Below are 24,167 nucleotides of genomic sequence, written 5' to 3'. Positions count from 1 at the left end.
ACTTTGCCTGGCACTTAGCAGGTGCTGTAAGTATTTCTGGAACAGGTCATATAATGTTGCTATATGGAAGGGTAACCCTCCCTCTCTGTTCTTTTCTGAGTCCTTAACCCACTATGCGGGACCAGGGCTCGCACCTGCATCCCAGAGTTCCAGAGGCACTGCTGCTCCTGTTGCGCCACAGCAGGAACTCTTTTATACTTGATTTTAAGATGTGCTTTTTCTCTACTTCTCTCTCTCTTTTTTTTTTTTTTTTTTTTTTTTTTGTCTTTTGTCCTTTTAGGGCCGCACCTACGGCATATGGAGGTGCCCAGGCTAGGGGTCTAACTGGAGCTGTTGTTGCCCACCTATGCCACCGCCACAGCAACGCCAGATCCAAGTCACGTCTGCAACCTACTCTATAGCTCATGGCAACGCCGGATCCTTAACCCACTGAGTGAGGCCAGGGATCGAACCCGAAACCTCGTGGTCCCTAGTTGGATTCGTTTCTGCTGCACCATGATGGGAACTCCATACTTCTCTCGCTTCTTGATGCTGGACTAATTAAAGCAATCTGAAACGAAGTGAGAAAGGATGAGGTTTTCGGTTCCTTCCCAGAGGTGGGCAGTGGAATGGAAAGTGCTGGATTGACACAATGCTGAACTCTGGCAACCAAGATGCATATACACTACAGGCCCGACCTCCCACCAAGGGGCTATTTAAATGTGCATTAGCTTTTCCAGGTCAGCCATCCTGCTGAAAAGCCTCTTGTCCCTCTGCTTTCCATGGCAAATGCAGCTGGCAGGACCCAAGCTTATAGTGTCCTCTCCGGGTGAAGAAACCTGCCACACCTTTGGTTTTTAAGGTGACACACCCCGCTCCGGGAAGGAATGAACACTTGCTTTGATTCACCAAGCATGGCGACTAAAATCTCTGCTGCGAGTGTGACATGCGACAGGACAGGACTCCTGGAGCTGGAGTCATCCAAGGGTGACAGCTGTGGGACAGCCTGTCGGCAGCTGGGTAGTGCCCAGGGCAGGCCCCGAGTTGAGCAGTGGTGATTCATGGAAATTCCATCAGAGACAGCACTCTGTGCTTTGTTCCAGGCTAAACTGGGGAGCCAAGTCACTTTGGAAGGAATGTGTACAAAGTTTTCATATGAGGACCTGACGTTTTATAGGGTGGAATCACATTTGATTCAAACCATCTGTTGAACATCAAGTTGAGCCTTTCCCTTTTTCATAGATCCCTCGTGTTCGACATCAGCTCAGTGTAATAAATCTTTGCTGAGGGCCAGGCACCAGGGTTATAGAGCCGAATGATACAGTGGTCCCTGTTTCGGAGATGATTCTGGTCAAGTGGAAGTAAAAGTTATACATTTATGTGTATTTTCCCTTCCCTGGTTGTGAGGCTGGGGTTGTGGTTTATGTGCATCACAGTTGCCAGAGCTGAGCATTGGGCCAATCATTTTGTTGATGAAATAAGCACACGAAGAACTCTCAGTGGTTTGCCAAGTACTTAACTGAGATGTATAACATCGTGGGTCACTGATACCATGTTACATAGATTCCTGTTGCAGTTGCCGAAAACACTGTTTGCGGTGAGATAGTGACCACAACTGTGGCTGGAGAAAAAATGAAGACGCTAAAATTGTTGGAATAGACACAGGCTGTTTTGTACTCCGAAGGTTAAAGTAGGTTCTTTAACACGATGAAAAGGCAGCTCTTATGTGACATGTTTAGTAAGCCATTGGTAATGCTAAACGTGAGCATATTTTCCCAATTGTCTCTGAAATGGTCCTAAAAGGATATTAATTATCTCATCTTTCAATTTGGAAGATGCTATGGTCAGCACTTTAGGGATCATAAAAATAAGACAGAGGCCCGTCCAAAGAGAGCTTAAAATCTGGTAGTGCTCCATAACCAGCTGCACACGTGTTCCCAAAGCTTTTGAAAGAGTGAACAACGTTGGCGTGTAGGTGCACTTTTCTGAGGAGTGCGTTCATGCAATCATCCAACGACTCATGTTCCCCAAAGATGAAGACCCTCGGTAGTAGGAGACAGCGGGAGACGGAGGTACTGGGGTGTCACACCAGGAGCAAGCCTGGTGGCATACGCAGAGGCTCAGCAGGATGGAGGAAGGTGGCATCTGACTTCTGAATTCCTGAAGGGCAGGCAGGGTTCCAGCAGGAGAGAGGGTTCGGCTTCTTGAAGTGGGGAGATCACCACGGGAGAGACACAAGGTAGGGAGTGCAAGGCTGCTTTGGGGAAGAGCTGGCAGTTCAGACCATAAGCTGGGGTGCAGCTCTAGGCAATAAAGTAATCAAGTCTTGGGGCCATGCTGTGGGAAGCCTTCAAATGTTTCTTGAATTGGGAGTTCTCATCATGGGTCAGGGGAAACCAATCAGACTAGTATCCATGAGGATGTGGGTTGGATCTCTGGCCTCACTCAGTAGGTTAAAGATCTGACATTGCCGTGAGCTGTGGCGAAGTTCACAGACACAGCTGAGAGCCTGCATTGCTGTGGCTATGGCCTAGGCTGGCAGTTGTAGCTACGATTTGACCCCTAGCCTGGGAACTTCCATATGCCATAGGTGTGGCCCTAAGAAGAAAAAAAAAGTTTCTTGAATTGAAATTAATATAGAATTTTCTGTAAAATTAAATTAGAACTTTAAAAATACTATCAGGAGTTCCCTGGTGGCTCAGTGGTTTAAGGATCCAGCATTGCCACTGTTGTGCTTCAGGTCACTGCTGTGGCACAGGTTTGATCCCTGGCCCCCAAACTTCTGTATGCTGCAGCCGAGGCAAAAAAAAAAAAAATGTTTAAGAAAATACCATCAAGTGTTCCATGGCCCCGTCTGAGCTTGAGTAAGCATTTTTATGTTTGCAATAGACTAATTTTTTAATTGTCCAAAGAAGTATTTAATATCAGCTGTCACAGAAAAAGGGCCAGTTTAAGACCAGGCTGAAGTAAAGCCAAGAAAAGTGAAATAAAACAAGAACAGCACAGAGGGACAGTCTTGCACCTAAAATTCTGATGGCAACGGACAACATATGCCTAGATTATTATTATTTCTTTATGGCCGCAGCCATGAAATATGGAAGTTCCTGGGCCAGGGATCGAATCCGAGCCTGGCTAGGGCAATGCCAGATCCGTTAACCTTGAGCTGGGCAGGGGATCAAACCACTGCCTCTGCAGGATCCTTAACCCACTTCCCCACAACCAGTGGGAACTCCCACATGCCTAAATTGTAAGAGGATAGAAGAGGGATTCATGGGGAGGAGTTGCAGAGGGCAGCCTACTTGCAGTAGTCAGAAGCACTGCAGAAAACTGTAATGCTATTTTGTTACAAACTGGGATCACATGACATACATGGTTTTAGTATTCTGCTCTGTTAACCTCATAGCAACCCGAACATTTTCCCCAGGTCATTTCTTCAAAAACATGTATACTTTGAAAGCCTGTGTAATGTCTCATGATGTGAATATGCCCAGTGAAGTTATTTGGTCAAGGTCCTTTCAGGGCTCATAATAAATATAATTATAGCATACTCCAGAATTATGGCACCACAGTCAATTCCCATGTGAGTTCATCATACTGTGCTCTGCCCAATACTGAGTATTTTCATTGTAAAATCGGCCAGTTTTTAAATTAGGTTAATTCTTTTGGCTGTACCTGTGGCATATGGATGTTCCTGGGCCAGCTATTGAACTGGCGTCACAGCAGTGACCCAAGCCACTGCAGTGACAATGCTGGGTCCTTAACCTGCTGCTCCACAAGAGAACTCCTGTAAAATCTGCCAATTTTGTAGTAGAAATTTTCTTTCATGCCAATAATAAACATTTTTTTCACATTTTATCATTAGTTATTTTGCCTATGGGTTATTTATTGCTATTCTTTTTCCATTTGTGTCTTATGATTTTTCCCAGTTAATTTACATAAGTTTTTTACATGGTATTAGCCTTTTTCTTTTTTTTGTTTTTTTTTGGTCTTCTGTCTTTTTAGGGCCGCACCTGAAGCATATGGAGTTTTCTAGGCTAGGGGTTGAATGGGAGCTGCAGCTGCTGGCCTACGCCATAGCCACAGCAACACAGGATTCAAGCCACATCTGCAACCTACACCACAGCTCTGGGCAACACCAGATCCTTAACCCACTGAGCAAGGCCAGAGATTGAACCCGAACACTAATGGATACTAGTTGGGTTTGTAGTCCCCTGAACCACTACAGGAATTCCCCCAAATTTTATGTTTTTATAGTCAGATCTTTAGATACTTTTAAAAAAAAATTTAAAAAAAATTTTTATGGTTGCACCTGAAGCACATGTAAGTTCCCAGGCTGGTGGTCAAACTGGAACTGCAGCTTCAGATTGTGCCAAGCCACGGAAACACCAGATCCGAGGGGCATCTGTGACCTACATCACGAGTTGTGGCAATGACAGATCCTTAACCCACTGAGAGAGGCCAGGGATCCAACCCACATCCTCACGGAGACTATGTTGAATCCTAACCCACTGAGCCACAATGGGATATTTAAATTCCTTCTCTATCCAGAGATCAGAATAACATTCATATAAATGTTTTTACGGTCTGTGATCAAGGTTTTTTTCAGGCAGTCCTTATGCTTTCAGGTGTCTTCATCAGACCAGGTGGTATTATTTATGTGTCTGATGCAAGAAGGAATTAAGGTGAGGAATGGTATGTTAGTGGAATTGGCACAGCCTGGTGGTTAGCACTGTGGTGCTTGCAGTGTCTCCCAGACTTTGAATCTAGCTCTCCCACTTACTATGTGATCTTTATGTCACTTAGCGTCTCTGTTCTAGGTTTCCTTATCTTTCAAATGGGTTAATAATAGAACCAACTTCAGATGGTTATTGGAATAAAATGAATTGATCTGTTAAGTTCCTTAGAGCAAGTCCTGGTGGAGGCTGGATAGGTGCTCTGAAGCTTGACATTGTTTCAGTACAGTTGGCATTTCTAAAATTTTAAACATTTCAGAGCGCTCCTCACCTCCCATCTTTACTAGAGCCTGCCACTGCTACTTTGGTAAGCGAGACACGCCCGCCCCCTGGAGGCCTCAAGTGAAGTTTATTTCCCGCTCTGGAAAAGTGTCTAGAGCACATCGCGGAGCTGGTGTGGCTCCCAGCTTGCAGCCGCAGATCCACTTTCTCCTCAGGGTTTTGCACCTGCTCGCCTCTGCGCCTCATTTGTAGACCCGGAGCAACTTCCGTATGCACGCATGCACTCATTCATTCCAGCTCACTTCAGATCCAGCTCACTCCAGACACTCTGCGGGGCGCTCGCCGTGCACGAGTCGTTGGTGGGGAGTGCACTGGGCATAGAACCCGACCGCGTGGGGGCTGCCGTCCATGAGAAAAAAGATTAGGTGTTGTACGGAGATGGGCAAGTTCCTGCTTTCGCGTCTGTACAACCGGGGCCACACGACCCTCCTTACAGGGTTCCTGGAAGATTGACCAGAGTCCCTAAGCAGGGGGCGGGTGCAGGAGGACCGCGCCGCCGGGTGGATGCGCGCTCGGCCCCGCCCTCAGCGCTCGCCCGCTCCAGGTCGGGCCGCTTCCCAGCTTCTCCTCTCTAGAGCTAGCGGTTCCACGCACGGGGAGCACAGCCCAAGACACGTGAAACGTTTTTAACCTGCTGCAACGATCCCGTCTACACCCAGCACCGCACAGAGCATGCGCAGGCCCGCGCATGGGCGGGACCTCGGAGGGAGGGCCTGGGGCCCAGCAACTTCCGCTTCCGGCCCCATATGAACTCTCCCGCCACTCGGGAAAAGCGGTTGTTTGGGTTTGTTCGGCTTCACGTTTGCTGTGGTTGCAGGTTAGAGGCACCACCGCGGGTTTAGGGCGGGCAGCAATCCTGGTGTGGAGGCTTGCTAGTCTGGAAAAGGGACGAGAGCTTTGGGGCGACGGGCGCCGAGGGCGGGTATAGGGTATGGGTCGCTCATCAGTGTCCCCGGGGCTGATTGACCGCCCGGGGATGGGGGGAAGGGGAGGGGGCGGGGTCTTCGCTGGGTTCCTGGGGATGCTGCTGAGGGGGGGGGACTGCTGAAGATGCTCTGAGGGGGGCTGCTGAGGGGCGCTGATTGGGGGTGCAGCTGAGGATGCTGTTGAAGATACTGCTGAGGGGGGCTGATAGGAGGGCTACTGAGGATGCTTCTGAGGGGGGCTGCTGAGGAGGGTTCCGACACCCGTAACTCCAAAGATCGCTGTCTGTCTGCCAGGGTCCTAAGGTGGGAAGCGGATAGCTGGACCCGGTCCACTGAGGCTCGGTAGCCAGAATCAACCCTGGTTTCCTCCAATTCAGGACTGCAACTCCCATGAATTCTTGGGACGGCAAAGACCTAAGGGTGGTGGCACACAGTCCTCTAAGTGACCAGGCAGCGTCATCTGACATTGATGTTGCTGGAAGTCAGGACCACTGCCTGTGTCTCCTCAGCTCACACCGCTTTCCCACCGGCTTTACACAGGTGTTACAGATGTGTTGTGGAAAGGGTGGAACACACAGAAGACGTGACTCAGGGATGCTACTGTTAACACTTTGCGCATGCTTCAACTCAGCTATCTTCCCCTCTGTGCATGTGGAGTTATTTTTGCATTTTTGTTTCTAACTCCACTTTCAATCATTTTAACTTTTTTTTTTTGCTTTCTTCCAAGGTACCAAGATGGAGTTTTTTGGAGGAAAGCGGAGGAAACTGAGGTTGGCAGATGACCAAAGGAATGCTTGCTATCCACATAGCCTTCAGTTTTATTTGCAACCACCTTCTGAAAACATATCTTTGACAGAGTTTGAAAACTTGGCTTTTGAGAGACTTAAGTGTGAGTGATTTGAGTTTGAATTTATATATTCTTTTTAAAAAATTTTTATTTTATGACTGCACCTGTGGCATATTGAAGTTCCCAGGCCAGAGATTGAATCTGAGTTGCAGGTGTGACCTACACTACAGCTGTGGCAATGCTGAATTCTTTAACTCGCTGTACCAGGCTGGGGGTTGAACCTACACCTCTGCAGAGACCTGAGCCACTACAGTCACGTTCTTAACCCACTGTACCACAGTGGGAACTCTGGATTTATATATTCTTGAGAACCTCATGCTTTGTGGGACTGAATTAGAATAATTTCATTTCCATTCGACACATTTATTGAGGATTTTCTATTGAGATTTTACTGTTCATTCTTTATTCACTGTACTGTGTGTATTTATTGAGTGCCACTATATTTTAGGTGACAGGGATTTTGAGCTGAATAATATAATTCTCACCTTTGTTGAAGCTGTATTCTAGTTCATGAAGATGGACATCCATAATAATAATTATAGTTTAGTATTTTAAGTGCTCTAGTAGAGGGAAATAATAGTGCCATTGAAACATAGAAGTGGGAATGATTAGTGCAGTCTGACTAAGACTTCTTACTAGAAGTTGAAATGTGATCTGGACCTTGAAGGATGAGCAGAAATTTCTCAGCAGAGAAGTGAAGGGCTTTTCCAAGCTGAGATAATAGCCTGTATGAAGGCTTGGAGGCATGAGAGAGAATGTCACATGTGAGGGAACAGTGACAAGTTTAGGGTGCATGGTAAAGTAGGATAACCAAGGGCATTTTGTGCCGAGCTAATGGCATAATGTTGGAGTGTAAGAAGTATGTAGCAATTGTACAGAGGGCTTAATTATTTTCCGTGTGTTGAAGAAAGAAAGAAGTTAGGTGTGCTGATACAGAGGGGGGCCATGGCAGGGGGTGGTTGCGGATCTCAGTACCTGTTTGTTGAAAGAAAGTGAAGGCTGAAGGTGAGGGATAGTAGGTTTGGGGAAGCTCAGCAGTGTCAGGTGAAGGTGAGGGAGAGTGGGTTTGGGGAAGCTCAGCAGTGTCAGGTGAAGGCGAGGGAGAGCGGGTTTGGGAAGCTCAGCAGTGTCAGATGCTTCATAGAGGTTAGATGATTGAAGAGCATCCTTTGGGCTTGGCATTTGAGAAATGAGATGGTAAGGCAGTGACAGTGGCAGTGATAAGAAGGTAGAGATTTAAGGGATGCCATGGCAGTATGATTGACAGAATTTGGTGACTGCTGGGGATGGGGGAGTCGTGGGGTTGACTGAAATTCCTGCCCCGATGGTCGGGTAGAGGCGGCTTGGGTTGCAGGAAGAGGAGTGGGCTACCATAAGACTGTGCTACCTGTGAGACGTGGATTTATGTTTATGATTCATTTTAGAAGTTTTTTGATCTCGAATTAAATATTCTCTTTTTGAAGGAGTTCTTCCGGGGCTCAGAGGGTTAAGGTCTTGGTGTTGTCCCTGCTATGGTGTGGGTTTGATTGGATCTTCCACATGCCCTAGGTGTGGCCAAAAAAAAAAAAAGCCTCTTTTCATACTGATGGAAGAATTCTCCTGAGGAAGGGTTGATAGGGGCTTCAGGAGCCTGAACAGTAGGTAGCATCAAGTCAGAATGATTCATTTGGGTGATGGGAGGGCCCTGCTTCTTCTCCGTTGTGTCTCCTCCTCTGCTTCTTCAGGAAGGGAGGACCATGTTTTTCTGAGTCTGCTGAGTTGGTGAAGCGGACTCCCTCACAGACTCCCCACACTGGGGGTGCATACGCCGACAGGCTTCTGCCTCCCTCAGCAGTGGCGCTCTGAGCAGCTGCCGCCGTCCCCCATGGTTGAGAATCCCTGGTGTGAGATTATGCTGTGTGATGTGGGTATTCTCTGCACATGGTTGGAGATTATCCTCTTATGTATAATTTATATCATGTACTTACAGAAAATAAAGCTTAAATACTGTCATCTTTTATAAACAAGTAATTGTGGAATTGCTATTCATAAATTTTGTCTTGGATTTAGTTTTTTAAAATTTACTTTGCATTTATACTTTTTTTCCTTTTCTTCTGTTTTAAAATTTTTTTAGTGCTAAAATCAGTTGAGAATCTTGGTGTGAGCTATGTGAAAGGAACCGAGCAGTACCAGAGCAAGCTGGAGGCTGAGCTTCGGAAGCTCAAGTTTTCCTACAGAGTAAGTAAAGGAGAGAAAAAATGGGATTTCCCATTGTGGTTCAGTGGGTTATGAACCAAACTAGTAACCATGAGGATGCCAGTACAATCCCTGGCCTCGATTAGTGGGTTAAGGATGTGGCATTGCTGTGAGTTGTGGTATAGGCTGGCAGCTGCAGCCCTGATTCAACCTCTAGACTAGGGACTTCCGTATGGTGCAGATATGGTCCTAAAAAGACAGAGAGAGAGAAAGGAAATGGTCCTTTGGTTTGTGTTTATCTATGTACTGGGAGTCAGTTGTGGGACAGGTCTTGTGTTAGGCACAGGGCTTTAAAAAAGACCCTGCCTGATGATACCTGAAGTCCACTCGGGTGACTGACATGCAGTCAGATGACTCCAGAGTGGCAGGACTTCTCGACTTCAGCCTCCGGGTGTTCAGGTCCTGGTGATTCCTTGGTGCATTTAGGGGCTCGCTAGCATCTCTGGCTTCTACCCAATCCCTGTCTCCAGATGTTGCCAGCTGTGCCCCTCCAGTACAAGTGATGGATGTTGCTCTTGAGAGTAGTCCAGGAACTCCAGCGCACAGAGAATTAGCTCAGGTGGGGGTGCTGGATGGATGGACCCAGTCTTGATGGATGTTGTCTGATTTTTATTTTGGGGAGGTGATTACCAACAGCAGATTGACAGGATCGTGTCTGGTGGGTAAAAGCAGTTAGGAGCCTGGTAAGAGTGGATTGAGTGGAGGGAAGAGAGTAAGAAGGTAGAATTGGAAGAGCTTAGTGAGGGACTGTGGGGAGAAGGAGAGGAGGGTTCCGAATGATCCCGGGTTTCTGGTTAGGACAGGCTGGTGGATGGTGATGGTAGGCAAGTCTAATTGGAAGGAAGACGCTGAGTTTAGTTCTCGACATGACTTTGAGGTACTTGTGGAGCTGGCTAGGGGACAGTCGGGTATGCACACAGATCTGCACTTGGGGATGGCTGGGTGGGAGGGCACCTTCAGGAGGAAGTGGGCACAGGAGAGAGCCACTGGCAAACATTCGAGTGAGGAGGGAAGGTGATGGAGGATAGGGTGTGAGGACTACCGACCTTCCAGTGGATGGAAAGGGAGGGCGATTGAGCAGCAGCTGCCTGAGAGGTGGGAGGTCAGCCAGGAGGAGGGTGGCCTGGGGGCCAAGGAAGCTGGAGGTTCAGTACTAGTGATTGTGGTGCAGGTGATGCTTCCATGGGAAAAACCACGGCAGATGTTCACAGTATCCTTACCGTGTCCCAGAGTTTGTTGTGAGTGCATTACAGCTATTAACCCATCTAGTCCAGAGAGCAGTCTTAGGTGGGGTGGGTACTGTTACTGCCCCTGTTTTGTAGACAAGGAGGCTGCCTTATGGGTTGGCTGGGTAACTTGCCCAAGCTTGTGAGATCTGAATCTGGACATCATGTCCTGTCTGCCCAATTTCAGAAACCTAAGCCAGAGCCAGGAAGATGAATTGTGCAGAATGGATGGGACTTGTCAGCGGGGTGGACTTTGTGATAGAGGCAGAGAGAGAGGTGCATATAGAACCGTCCTCTTCTAACATGATTAGCTGAAAAGACCGGGGAAATGGGGCTGAACATAGATCTGAGGGAAAAAGGGAAGATGCTCTCTCTCACACACACTAGGAGGTCCTCAAACACATTTACAAGCTGAGCAGAAAGATCCAGAAGGGAAAGAAGAGGAGAAGAGCTTGAAGGTACTTTGAGGGAGCATTTGATAAAACCAGGGTGCTTGGGAGGCAGGAGCAGGTACCAGGGTTTAGGTGAGGGGATTGCTTTATGTAGGCTTGTGGGGGGGGTGGTGCAGAATTATTTAGGAGGGAGGAGAGGGTAGCACACACATGTGGCAGGAGCTTGGAGCTGAAGGAGTTGGCCTGGTGGCCTTTATCTTCTGTAAAGTGGGTGAGGTCATCTGATGAGAGAGGAGCGGGGTGTTGAGGGAATGGGGCCACCTGGTGAGGTTGACATGGCTTTGCCAAGACAGGAGAAGAGGGATGATTGTGTGTCAGATCCCAGCTCTGGGGCTTATAAGCTTTGTGACCCTGGACAGAACTAACTTTCTCATATTTCAGTTTTCTTGTCTTTATTTATTTATTTATTTTTTAATGGCCACACCCATGGCATGTGGAAATTCCCCGGCCAGGGACTGAACCAGCGCCTCCCAGCTACCCAAACTGCTGCGGTTGGATTCTTAGCCCACTGTGCTACAGCGGGAACTTGTCCATTTCCTTGTCTTTAAAAGAGGGATATAGTGGTGCCTACCTCCTTGAAGGTTTCAAAGGTCACTGGACTCTAAAAATGCTTATAATGGTGCCTGGTACCTGGGAAGTGCTTGGGGCCTGTTTTCTCTGTAATGAATTGAATAAGGGTTCCTTGAATTGAATAAAGGTCCAGTTGAGGTTAGAGGCTGTAAATTTTTAATGTTCCAAATTCTTGTCATTGTATATTTTTTTCCTTGAGGTTCTCAGTGTTTTGAGAACAGGACTACAGAGTAGCTCTGGATTTATTTAGAACCTAGGTTTTGCCAAATGCTTGACAATGAATGCAGGTGAGAGGTAAGAAGTGATTGAGGAGGTGAGTGCCCTGGGTGTTGGCTGGATGAGAAGAAAAGGTCAGAGGAGTTGTTGGGAAGAAAATAGTGGGGTCCACACCCAGGAGGTTTTGCTTTCACCTGATTCCTAACCTACATTAAATGATACTGTGGAAGGCATATTTTGAAATTTATGTTATTGAAACTCTTACTTTACCATTGGCTTATGCTGACTCTTTGTTTCTTTATGCCTTTTACCATTCTGATGCATTTATTTTCTTCATGTGCCATTATTTTTAAGGAAAACTTGGAAGATGAGTATGAGCCACGAAGAAGAGATCACATCTCGCACTTTATTCTGCGCCTTGCTTACTGCCAGTCGTGAGTATACATCTGTCCTCTTGCAGTCAGCTTTGACATCTCGGGTCATAAACTGGTACCGGGGGGCTGGCAGGTATCGTACTGAACATAGGAGATCTCAGAGTAACCTCAGAACTGAGCACTGTTGCAGCAGATTGTTTGAAACAAGTTGTTTACTAAAAATAGCAAAAAATTTTAATTGCAGAATTTTATCGAAATACTTTAACTTTATGGGGGAGACTCTACATTTGGGATTTAAAATTGGAAGAGATTTCATTAGGAACAAGGACTTTTGATATTTTTTTCCCTGGAAAAAAAGTGGAGCTGTTTATAAGAAGTAATTAATCAAACACACACATACTAGAGTCTGCACAGGTTTTTAGAAGTTGAGATGGATTGACCAGGGCTCATTAGATTAAGATCTTTTCCTTTGGTGGTTGGTTTCTTATAAGTCAATAGTGCCACCCAGAGGGAGGAGAAGTTAGTGTTTTTGTTTTGTTTTGTTCTTTGTTTTTTTGTTTTTTTTTTTTTGTAAAAACTTTTTTCCTGTATTAATTTTGGCTAAACTGTATATTTGTTATTTTTCTTTCCTGTTTCTTTTTGGTAATAGGCTTATCAAATGGGAATCTTGAATTGTTTGCTATCCCAAGATAATAACTGAGAAGTTATTGACCAACTTTGGTCCTAGTTTTTCTTTTCTAAAAAAGCATATGCAGGGAGTTCCCGCCATGGCTCAGTGGTTAATGAACCTGACTAGTTTTCATGAGGATGTGGGTTTGATCCCTGGCCTCGCTTGGTGGGTTGAGGAACCCATGTTGCCATGAGCTGTGGTATGGGTCGCAGAATGGCTCGGATTCTACATTGCTATGACTGTGTTGTAGGCTGGCAGCTGTAGCTCTGATTCGACCCCTAGCCTGGGAATCTTCATATACCACTGGTGTGGCCCTAAAAAGACCAAAGACCAAAAAAAAAAAAAAAAAAAAGCATATGTAGTTTTTACAGTAAACAAATTGCTGACAGTATGAAAGTCATTTGGGGGAAGAAAACTAAATTGTATTTTACATGCAGTAGCGTAATTATTTTACGACAGTAATGCACATTATATATCTGTTTTATAACTTATTATAAAAGTTGGCTTTAAAAAAATTGAGGTATGTTAGTGGATGTTAAATTTTGTGAAATTATAAAACTATAAAGCTGTAAGTAACATTTACTTTGCAAAATTTATCTGATCAAAATCTATTCAGAGATAAAGTTACCTTAGAAAACTTTGATGCTGGAATTCCCTGGTGGCACAGTGGGTTAAGGATCCTTTGGTGTCACTGCTGTGGCTCTTGTTACTGCTGTTTTTTGGGTTCTGTCCCTGGCCTGGGAACTTCCACATGCCATGGTGCAGCCAAAAAAACAAATTTTGGAGTTCCCGTCATGGCTCAGTGGAAATGAATCTGACTAGCATCCATGAGGACACAGGTTTGATCCCTCGCCTCTCTCAGTGGGTTAAGGATCCATCGTTGCCATGAGCTGTGGTGTAGGTTGCAGATGCGGCTCGGATCTGGCATTGGTGTGGCTATGGTAAGTGTAGGCTAGCAGCTACAGCTCCGATTCAGCCCCTAGCCTAGGAACCTCCATAGGCCACAGGTGTGGCCCTAAAAAGACACAAAAACTCCAACAAAACAAATTTTGGTGTTTATTTGGCATTGATGAAATCATCTCAGACAGAGACAGGGAATACCCCATTTTCTAAAGTAAATGACTATTTTGTGATTGCATTAAACGCAGTACATTATTTTCTTTTAGGCTATTTGATGATGCAGCTAGGCTTGAAGTATTCTGTATTTAATTCTTTAATGTTCATAACACCTTTCTCCCCCATATTCTGATCACCCCTGGAAGATTGTGGCATGTAGTACATACTCAGCTTTTTCCACAACGGAGGACTTGTATGCTTTTAATTCCTATGCATTGGCCTCTTACTCCTGTTTGGATATTTCATAGAAAAGTCTTGGATTTAATAATCAGTAGGCTTTTAAAATAATCATTGGACTTTTCATTTATACTTAAAATTTTCTTGTCTTTATTTCAGTGAAGATCTTAGGCGCTGGTTCATTCAACAAGAAATGGATCTCCTTCGATTTCGATTCCATATTTTACCCAAGGACAAAGTTCAGAGTTTCTTAAAGGACAGCCATTTGCAGTTTGAGGCTGTGAGTATGTTTTTACAGTCATTTCCAGTAGTTATCACCATTCATCCTTCCCTGTTACCGTAGGTGCTGGTGTTAATGTGTCGAGTTTGTTCTCTTTACATTTTCTTCACAAGTACCCTCCTGAAAGAGTAGCTCTTGGCTTTGCACAGCAGTGAACTTTTCCTTCCTGTGACTGGAAGAAAAGGGGCTCCTTTGTACCAGAGCCTCATCTTTAGTTGCTTTATTAAATATGTGATTTATGAAAGCACTGAAAGGTTTAACTTATAAAAGTTCATCTTTAACCAGAATCTTCCAGGCCCCAAATTTGAAGCTAATAATGTTCTTAAGAAAACAGAGAAGTCGGTGTTTTTGTTGTGGCTCATCAGAAACGAATCTGACCAGCATCCATGAGGACGTAGGTTCGCTCCTGGCATTGCTCAGTGGGTTAAGGATCTGGCCATTGCTGTGGCTCTGGCTTAGGCCAGCAGCTGCAGCTCTGATTTAACCCCTAGCCTGGTAACCTCCATTGGGCGTGGCCCTAAAAAGACAAAACCCCAAAAAACAGAGAAGTGGTAATTATTTCCAACAGTGAGGTTTGGGGTGTGGGGTAAGACTTTATTTTCAAAATCAATTGTCAGTAAAATCTTTGAATAGTTTGAAAATACGATTTTGTAGACAAATCTGAATGAGTTACATGTAGTAATTATATAAAAAAGAAGAAATGTCTGACATATTTTATGGGGATAATTATTGTGGGTGAAAATAGAATTTATGTTTTGTATGTGTGTCTGTGCTGCAGTAGGAAGGTAGAAAAATTCTGTTTTTGGAAAACGTAGGCGGTGGGATGGTAGTTGGTTGGTTGAGACTCCATTTCGGGGTTAGAATGGGCAACTCAAGACCAAATAAACAAGTAGGCATTGGCGTAGGTGAAGGACCTTGTCCTGTGAGAAGCGGCTGTGCCGAGGTAGCAGGAACCAGCGTGGGTTATTGAGTTGGGGGAGGAGGCTGCGCGAAGGGAAGTGAATAAACCTTTGGTGGACACTTAGTGTCTGTTATGTTCGAGAGAGACACTTTCCAGTTTCTCTAACTTCTCCGAGCCCCATGAGGTTTTTAAATAATAACTACCTGGGCAGAGAAAAGCGTCAGTCCCAGAGCCATCTCACCCAAATGCCAGGCATTTTCCTCTTTGCTTAGAACGCTGATCTTTAGTCAAGTCCATTATGACTAATATCAGTTACAGTTATTTTGTTCTTTCATACTAATTTTTTTTAAGCTGTTGTTGAAATGATGGTTTTATTAGATCATAGAGAAAGAGTGTTTGTGAGAAGTTTTACTCTTTATTCTCGATTGTTTCGATAGGTTAAGTAGAATTTTTTTTTAAGCCAAAACCATGTTTCTTTTTTTAAAAACCTCTTGGTGAAGTAGCCCATCTACAGAAAAGAGCACAGATCATAACTGCAGCTCTGTGAAGCAGCACAAAGTAAACATTACCGAGGTTAAGAAGTAGAACTTTGTTGTCACCCTGTGCTCCCTTGTGCCTCCCCCCATTTCCAACCTCTGTCTTCCTCCTGATAGCTACTATTCTGGGTTTAGTATCATAAATAAATTTTGCCTGTTTTTAAACTTTATGTAAATAGTATTACATGCTCTGTCCCCTGCTGCCCCCGCAAGCTTTGTTGAGATATAGTGGACACGTTAAAGTTACATAGTTTCAGGTATACAGTGTGATGATTTGATACATATGTAAGCTGTGAAATCTTTCCCACAATAAGGGTGGTTAGCACATCCTTCACCTCACTAGGGTACCATTTTGTTGTTGCTATGGTGAGTGTTTAGAAGCTACTCTTCTAGCAGCTTTCAAGTATACAGTACAGAATCATTGGCTACAGTCCCCATGCTGTACCTTCGGTCTCTGGAACTTTTCCTCTTGTAACTGGTTGTTTCTACCCTTTAACCAGCATTTCCTTGTCTTCTCTGCTGCTCGTCCCTGGCGGCTACTGTTCTACTCTCTGTTTCTAAATTTGACTTTTTTATTTTATTTATTTATTTATTTTTGGTCTTTTAGGGTTGCACCCACAACATATGGAAGTTCCCAGACTAGAGGTCAAAAAGCAGCTGCCACAACAACACTGGATCTGAGCCATGTCTGCAACCCATACCACAGGTCACAGCAATGCTGGATCCTTAACCCACTGAGTGAGGCCAGGGATCAAACCTGCATCCTCATGGATACTAGTTGGGTTTGTTACCACTGTGCCACCACAGGAACTCCTTCTTTGTTCATTTTTTGTTTGTCTTTTTAGTGAGTGTTAAGAATTCTTTACATATTATGAGTACAAGTCCATTATACTTTATATGATTTACAAATGTTTTCTGCCATCTTGAGGAATGTCATTTCATTTTCTTAATAGGGTCATTTGCAACACAAAGTTTTTAAATTTAGATAAAGTCTAATTATCTGTTTAATTCTTTTGTCACTTGTGCTTTTGTTGTTGGGTCTGAGAAGAATTTGCCTAATGGAAGTTCGTGAGGATTTAGTCTTGTGGTTTTCTCTAAGAGTTTTATAGTTTTGATCTTTACATTTAGGTCTGTTTACATTTCGGGTTAAATTCTGTGTACGGTATGAAGTAGCGGTCTAGCTTCATTCTTTTGCATGTGGATATCAAGTTGTCTCAGGATCATTTGTTGAAATGGCTATTCTTTCCTCTATGAAATGGCTATTCTTTGCTCTCCTCAAGTCTTTTCGTGCTTGTCAAGTCAGTTGACCATAAATTGGTTTATTCCTGGACTTGTGATTTTTTTATTTTGAGCTGTATGTCTCTCTTATGTCAGTACTGTGTGGTCCTGAATCTTGTTACCATAGTTTTGTAATAAGATTTAAAATAGAGAAGTCAGTCTTCTCACTTTATTCTTTTTCAGGATTATTTTTGCAGTTCTGGGTTCCTTGCATTTTATCAATTTTAGGATCAATTTATCAATTTCTACCAATAAGCCAGCTGGGATTCAGGTTAGGATTATGAGGACTAAGTAGATACAGTTGGGCAGTATTACGGTCTTAATAAGCCTGATCCATGAACGTGGGATGTTTTTCTGTTTTTTGAGATCTTTAATTTTTCAGCAAAATTGTGTACTTCTTTTGCTGAGTTTATACTTAAGTATTTTATTCTTTCTTTTTTCTTTATTATTATTATTATTAAAGTATAGTTGATTTACAATGTCTTGTCAAGTTCTGTTGTACAACAAAGTGACCCAATCACACACATTTCCCTGTGCTGTCCAGTAGGATCCCGTTGCCCATCCATACCAAATATAACAGTTTGCATCCAAAAAACCCCCAAAATGCTCATCCATCCCACTCCCTCCCCTTCCTCCCTGAACCCCAAGTCTGCTCTTCTCGGCCATGATCTGTTTCTGTTTTTCGTTTGTTTGTTATTGTCATGTTAGGATCATCTGTTCTGTATTTTAGATTCCACAAATAACTGATATTGTATGATATTTGTCTTTTTCTTTCTGACTTACCTCACTTAGTATGAGACTCTCTAGATCCATCCATGTTGCTGCAAATAGCATTAGTTTGTCTTTTTTATGATGGAGTAATATTCCATTGTATATATGTACCACATCTTCTTAATCCATTTATCTGTCGATGGACATTTAGGTTGTTTCCATGTCTTGGCTGTTGTGAATAGTGCTGAACATAGGAGTGCATGTGTCTTTTTAAATGAAAGTTGTCTATATATATGCCCAGCAGTGGAATTGCTGGATCATATGGTAGGTAGCTCTATTTAGTTTCTTGAGGTCCCTCCATACTGTTTTCCATAGTGTTGTACCAATTTACATTCCCACCAGTGGTGAAGGAGGGTACCTTTTTTTCCATACCCTCTTCAGCATTTGGTATTTGTTAACTTGTTAATGATGGCCCTTTTGATTTGCATTTCTCTAATAATTAGTAATATTGAGCATTTTTTCATGAGCTTGTTGGCTATCTGTATGTCTTTGGAGAGATGTCTGTTTAGAGCTTCTGCCCACTTTTCAGTTGAGTTTTTGGTTTTTTTTGGTTGTTGTTGAGTTGCACGAGTTGTTTGTATATTTTGGAGATTGGGTCCTTGTCTGTTGCATCATTGGCAAAGATTTTCTCCCATTTTGTGGGTTGTCTTTTCATTTTTTAAATGGTTTTCTTTGCTGTGCAAAAGCCTTCGAGTTTGATTAGGTCCCATTGGTTTATTTGTGTCTTTATTATCATTATTCTAGGAGGTGGATGAAATAAGATGTTGCTGTGATTGATGTCAAAGAGCATTCTGCCTATATTTTCCTCTAGGAGTTTTACAGTGTCTGGCCTTATGTTTCATCCACTTTGTGAGTTTATTTTTGTAAATGGTGTTAGATAGTGTTCTACTTTCATTTTTTTACCTGTGTCTTCCCGGTATTATTGAAGAGGCTGTTTTCTTCCACTGTATGTTCTGTTCTCCTTTGTCATAGATTAGTTGACCATAGGTACTTGAGTTTATGTCTGGGCTTTCTATCCTGTTCCATTGGTCTATATTTCTGTTTTTGTGCCAGTACCATATTGTTTTGATGACTGTAGCTTTGTAGTGTTGTCTAAAGTCAGGAAGTTGGTTCCTCCATTTTCCTTTTTCTTTTTCAATATTGCTTTGGCTATTTGGGGTCTCCTGTGTTTCCCTACAAATTTTAAAATATTCTGTTCTAGTTCTGTGAAGAATGTCTTTGGTAATTTGATTGGGGATGCATTGAATCTGTAGATTGTCTTGTAGTATAGTCATTTTGACAATATTGATCCAATCCAAGAGCATGGTATAGCTTTCCTTGATTCTTCCAGTCCAGGAGCATTCCATCTGTTTGTGTCATCTTTGATTTCTTTCATCAACGTTTGAATAGTTTTCAAAATATAGGCCTTTTGTCTCTTTAGGTAGGTTTATTCCTAGGTATCTTATTCTTTTTGGTGTGATTTTAAATGGGATATTTTCTCTGATTTCCTTTTCTGATCTTTCATTATTAGTATAAAGAAATGCAATTGATTTCTGTGTATTAATTTTGTAGTCTGCAACTTTGCCAAATTCATTGATGAGTTCTAACAGTTTTCTGGTGCTGTGTTTAGGGTTTTCTAACTATAGTATCATGTCGTCTGCAAACTGTGATAGTTTTACTTCTTCTTTTCCAATTTGGATTGCGCTTTTGTTTGCTTTTGTTTGTCTTTCTAAGGCCACATCTGAGGCATATGGAGGTTCCCAGGCTAGGGGTTGAATTGGAGCTGTAGCTGCTGGCCTACACCACAGCCACAGCAATGTGGGATCTAAGCTGTATCTGCCACCTACACCACAGCTCATGGCAACACAGGATCCTTAACTCACTGAGCAAGGCCAGGGATCGAACCCATAACCTCATGGTTCCTAGTTGGATTCATTTCCTTTGTGCCACGATGGGAACTCCAGCAAGTTTCTGCACCTGTTCAAATGATCGAAGGGCTTTGTCCTTTATTTTATGAAAATGGTGTGTTACATTACTTGGTTTTCAGGAACCTTGCTGGGGTGTTCCTGGGATAAATCTCTCTTGGCCGTATGGTATGATCCTTTTAATATGTTGCTGCATTTGATTTGTTAATGCTTTGTGAAGGGTGTTTATGTTTATTAATAAGGGATATTAGACTGTTGTTTTCCCACATATCAAGGTAATATTGGTCTCATAGAATGAATTTAGAAGTATTTCCTCCTCTTCTATTTTTTTGGAAGAAGTTGTGAAAGATTGGTGTGAATTTTTTTCTTAAACATTTGGTAGAATTTACCAGTGAACCTTTCTAGACATAGGATTCTCTTTGTAGGGTGTTTTAAAATTACCGATTCATTCTCTTTACTTATTTTAGATATATTCAGATTTTTTATTTCTTGAGTCAGTTGTGTTAATTTGTTTTCTAGAAATTTATCCATTTCATCTAAGGTATCTAATTGATGCTTACAATAGTTCATAGCATTCCCTTATAGCACTAATTTAATTCTCTTTTTTTTGATCATTTAGGTAGATATTTTCAAATAACTGTTGATATTTTCAGATAACTGTTGGTTTTCTTGATTTTCTCTATTTTTTCTTTTTACTCCTTTAATTCCTGCTCTTTATTATTATCAATTAACAATTTTTATTATTTCCTTCCTTCTGTTTGCTTAGAGTTTAGTTTGCTCTTCCTATCTAGTTTCTTTAGGTGAAAGTTTAAGTCACTGATTTCAGGTGTGTTTTCCTTTTTAAAAAACATTGTAATACAGTTGATGTACAATATGCTAGTTTTAGGAGTCCTACATAATGATTTGACATTTGCATACATTGTGAAATGATCACTGCAATGTCTAAACATCTGTTCCCATACAAAGTCATCACCATATTATTGACTATATTCCTTCTTCACATCCCTGCGACATATTTGTTATAATCTGGAGATTTGTACCTCTTAGACCCTTTTACCTATTTTACCCACCTTTTGTCCCTCCCTCTGGCAAACACCTGCTTGTTTTCTGTGTCTGAGTCTGTTTTCATTGCTAATTTTTTTTAGATTTCACATATAAATGAGATCACACCGTATTTGTTTTTCTGTTTGACTTATTTCACTTTGCACAATACCCTCAAGATCCATTTGTGTTGTTGCAGATTGCAGTATTTCTTTTTAATGGCCAAGTAATATTCCATTTCAAATGTCTAATTAATATTCCATTAAAATTTCATTTAATGGCTAAGTAATACACACACATCTCATCTTCATTCATTCCTCTATCTGTGGACACTTAGGTTGCTTCTGTATCTTGGTTAAGGTAAATAACGCTGCAGTAAACATTAGAATGCGAATATCTTTTCAAATTTTTGTTTTCTTTGGGAAAATGCCCAGAAGTTAAATTGCTGGGTGAAGGGAGTTCTATTTTTTATTGAGGAAATTCCATACTATTTTCCAACTTAGAGTCCTATCAGCAGTGTACAAGGGCTTCCTTTTCTGCACATCCTCACCAAAACTTGTAATTTGGTGTCTTTTTAATGGTAGCCATTCTGACAAGTGTTGAGGTGATATCTCCTTATGGCTTTAATATGCAGTCCCCCCCCCTTTTTTTTTTGTCCTTTTGCTATTTCTAGGGCTGCTTCTGTGGCATATGGAGGTTCCCAGGCTAGGGGTCTAATCGGAGCTCTAGCTGCCAGCCTACACCAGAGCCACAGCAACGCGGGATCTGAGCCATGTCTGCAACCTACACCACAGCTCACGGCCACGCCTGATCCCTAACCCACTGAGCAAGGCCAGGGATTGAACCCGCAACCTCATGGTTCCTAGTCGGATTCGTTAACCACTGAGCCACGATGGGAACTCCTGCAGTTCCCTTCTGATTAGTGATGTTGAGCATCTTTTCATGTGCCTTTTGATCATCTGTATGTCTTCTTTGGAAAAATACCTATTCAGGTTGTCTATTTTTTTTATAGTTTTATTAATTTTCTTTTTTTTCCATTATAGCTGGTTTACAGTGTTCTGTCAATTTTCTGTTGTACAGCATGGTGACCCAGTTACACACACAAGTATACAGTCTTTTTTCTCACATTATCATGCTCCATCATAAGTGACTAGACATAGTTCCCAGTGCTACACAGCAGATCTCATTGCCTATCCATTCCAAAGGCAATAGTCTGCATCTTTTAACCCCAAGCTCCCAATCCATCCCACTCCCTCCACCTCCCCCTTGGCAACCACAAGTCTATTCTCCAAGTCCATGATTTTCTTTTCTGTGGAAAGATTCATTTGTGCTGTATGTTAGATTCCAGCTATAAGTGATATCATATGGTATTTGTCTTTCTCTTTCTGACTTACTTCACTCAGTGTGAGAGTCTCTGGTTCCATCCATGTTGCTGCAAATAGCATTATTTTATTCTTTCTTATGGCTGATTAGTATTCCATTGTGTATATATACCACATCTTCCTAATCCAGTCATCTCTTGATGGACATTTGGCTTGTTTCCATGTCTTGGGTATTGTGAATAGTGTTGCAATGAACATGCAGGTGCATGTGTCTTTTTCAAGGAAAGTTTTGTCCAGATATATGCCCAAGAGTGGGATTGCTGGGTCATATGGTAGTTCTCTGTTTAGTTGTCTAAGGGTTGTCTGTTTTTTAATTTGTTTTTTTGTTCTTTTGATTTTGAGTTTTATGTGTTCTTTGTATATTTTAGATATTACCCCTCTCAGATATATTGTTAGCAAATACTGTCTCCCATTCAGTAAGCTGACTTTTCATTTTCTCAATAGTTTCCTTTGCTGCGCAAAAGCTTTCGAAGTTTGATGTCACATTGTTTATTTTTTGTTTTATTTCCCTTGCCTGAGGAGACATATCCAAAAAAAATATTGCTGAGACCAATGACAAAGAGAGTATTTTTTTCCCCAGAGTTTTATGGTTTCAGGCCTTACATTTAAGTCTTTAATCCATTTAGAGTTTATTTTTGTGGTCTGAGAGAGTAGTCCATTTTGATTCCTTTGCATCTAGCTAGCTGTACAGTTTTTCCAACACCACTTATTGAAGTGGCTGTCTTTCCCCATTGTATGCTTAACTCCTTTGTTTTAGATTAATTGACCACATAAGTGTGGGTTTGTTTCTGGACTTTCTGGTCTGTCCCATTGATCTGTATGTCTACTTTTGTGCCAGTATTACACTCTTTTGGTTACTGTAGTGTTGTAGTATAACTTGAAATCAGATAGCATGGTACCTTCCACTTTGTTCTTTTTCTTCAAAATTGTTTTAGCTATTTGGGGTCTTTTGTGCTTTTATACATATGTTAAAATTACTTGTTTTAGTAATGTAAAAAATGCTGTTGGTATTTTGATAAGGATTGCATTGACTTTGTAAATTGCTCTGGGTAGTATGGTCATTTTAACAATATTAATTCTTCCAAACCATGAGCATAGTTTTTCTTTCTGTTTATGTAATCTTGAATTTCTTTCATCAGTGTCTTAGGTTTTTCCAAATACAGGTCATTTACCTCTTTGGTTAGATTTACTCTTAGATATTTTATTTTTATAGATGCTTTTGTAAATGATACTGTTTTCTTAATTTCTCTTTCTGATAGTTTGTTGTTAGTGTATAGAAATGAAATAGATTTCCGTATATTAATCTTGTATCCTACAACTTTACTGGTTTCAATTATTAGTTCTTACAGTTTTTTAGTGGAGTCTTTAGGATTTTCTGTGTATAGTGTCATCATCTGCCAACAATGACAGTTTTACTTCTTCCTTTCCAATTTAAATTCTTTTTATTTCTTTTTCTTGTCTGATTGCTGTATCTAGGACTTCATATACTGTGTTGAATAAAAGTGGCAAGAATCAGCATCCTTATCTTTTTTCTGATTTTAGAGGAAATGCTTTCAGCTTTTCACTGTTGAGAATGATGCTGGATGTAGCTTTGTAGTATCTGGCCTTTATTTTGTTGAGATATATTCCTTCTGTACTCTCTTTTTGTTGAGCATTTTTAAAATCATAAATCATTGTTGAATTTTGTCCAAAGCTTTCATTAGCTATTGAGATAATTATACGATTTTTCTTTAATTTGTTAATGTTGCATATCACATTAATTGATTTGCATATATTGAAGCATCTTTTCATGTCTGGGATAAATCCCATTTGTTTATAGTTTATACTCCTTTTACCATACTGTTGAATGGTACTATTTCGTTGAGGATTTTTTAAAATTTTTGTCTTTTTTGTCCTTTTAGGGCCATACTTGCAGCATATGGAGGTTTCCAGGCTAGGGGTCCAATGGAGCTGTAGCCGCCAGCCTACCCTGTGCCAGAGCCACAGCAACACCAGATCCGAGCTGCATCTGCGACCTACACCACAGCTCATGGCAATGCCAGATTCTTAACCCACTGAGTGAAGCCAGGAATTGAACATGCAACGTCATGGTTCCTAGTTGGATTTGTTTCCACTGCACCACAACGGGAACTCCCTTGTTGAAGATATTTGTGTCTGAGTTCATCAGCGATAGTGGCTTGTGACAGTATTTTTTTTGTGGTGTCTTTGTCTGGTTTTATTGTCATGGTAATGCTGGCCTTATTGAATGAGTTTGGAAATATTCCTTTGTCT

At 42.1% G+C, this 24,167-nt stretch overlaps 1 protein-coding gene across 3 annotated transcripts in view; it reads left to right on the top strand.

Moving 5' to 3' along the window:
- PRIM2 (primase (DNA) subunit 2) overlaps nucleotides 1-24,167 on the top strand; it is a 292,008-nt gene that overhangs the window by 11,173 nt on the left and 256,668 nt on the right. Inside the window, exons 1-5 of one of the 3 annotated variants that reach the window (XM_021098098.1) lie at nucleotides 5,686-5,811; nucleotides 6,648-6,809; nucleotides 8,881-8,984; nucleotides 11,821-11,900; nucleotides 13,963-14,083. In XM_021098098.1, the coding sequence (XP_020953757.1) occupies nucleotides 6,656-6,809; nucleotides 8,881-8,984; nucleotides 11,821-11,900; nucleotides 13,963-14,083 (459 nt within the window). In that variant the 5' untranslated portion in view covers nucleotides 5,686-5,811; nucleotides 6,648-6,655. 3 annotated transcript variants of the gene reach the window in all.

The sequence above is a fragment of the Sus scrofa genome, chromosome 7 (genome assembly GCF_000003025.6).
Source record: "Sus scrofa isolate TJ Tabasco breed Duroc chromosome 7, Sscrofa11.1, whole genome shotgun sequence".
NCBI lineage: Eukaryota > Metazoa > Chordata > Mammalia > Artiodactyla > Suidae > Sus > Sus scrofa.
Note: the sequence above shows the minus strand (reverse complement) of the source record. Positions and strands in the feature narration are given on the sequence as shown.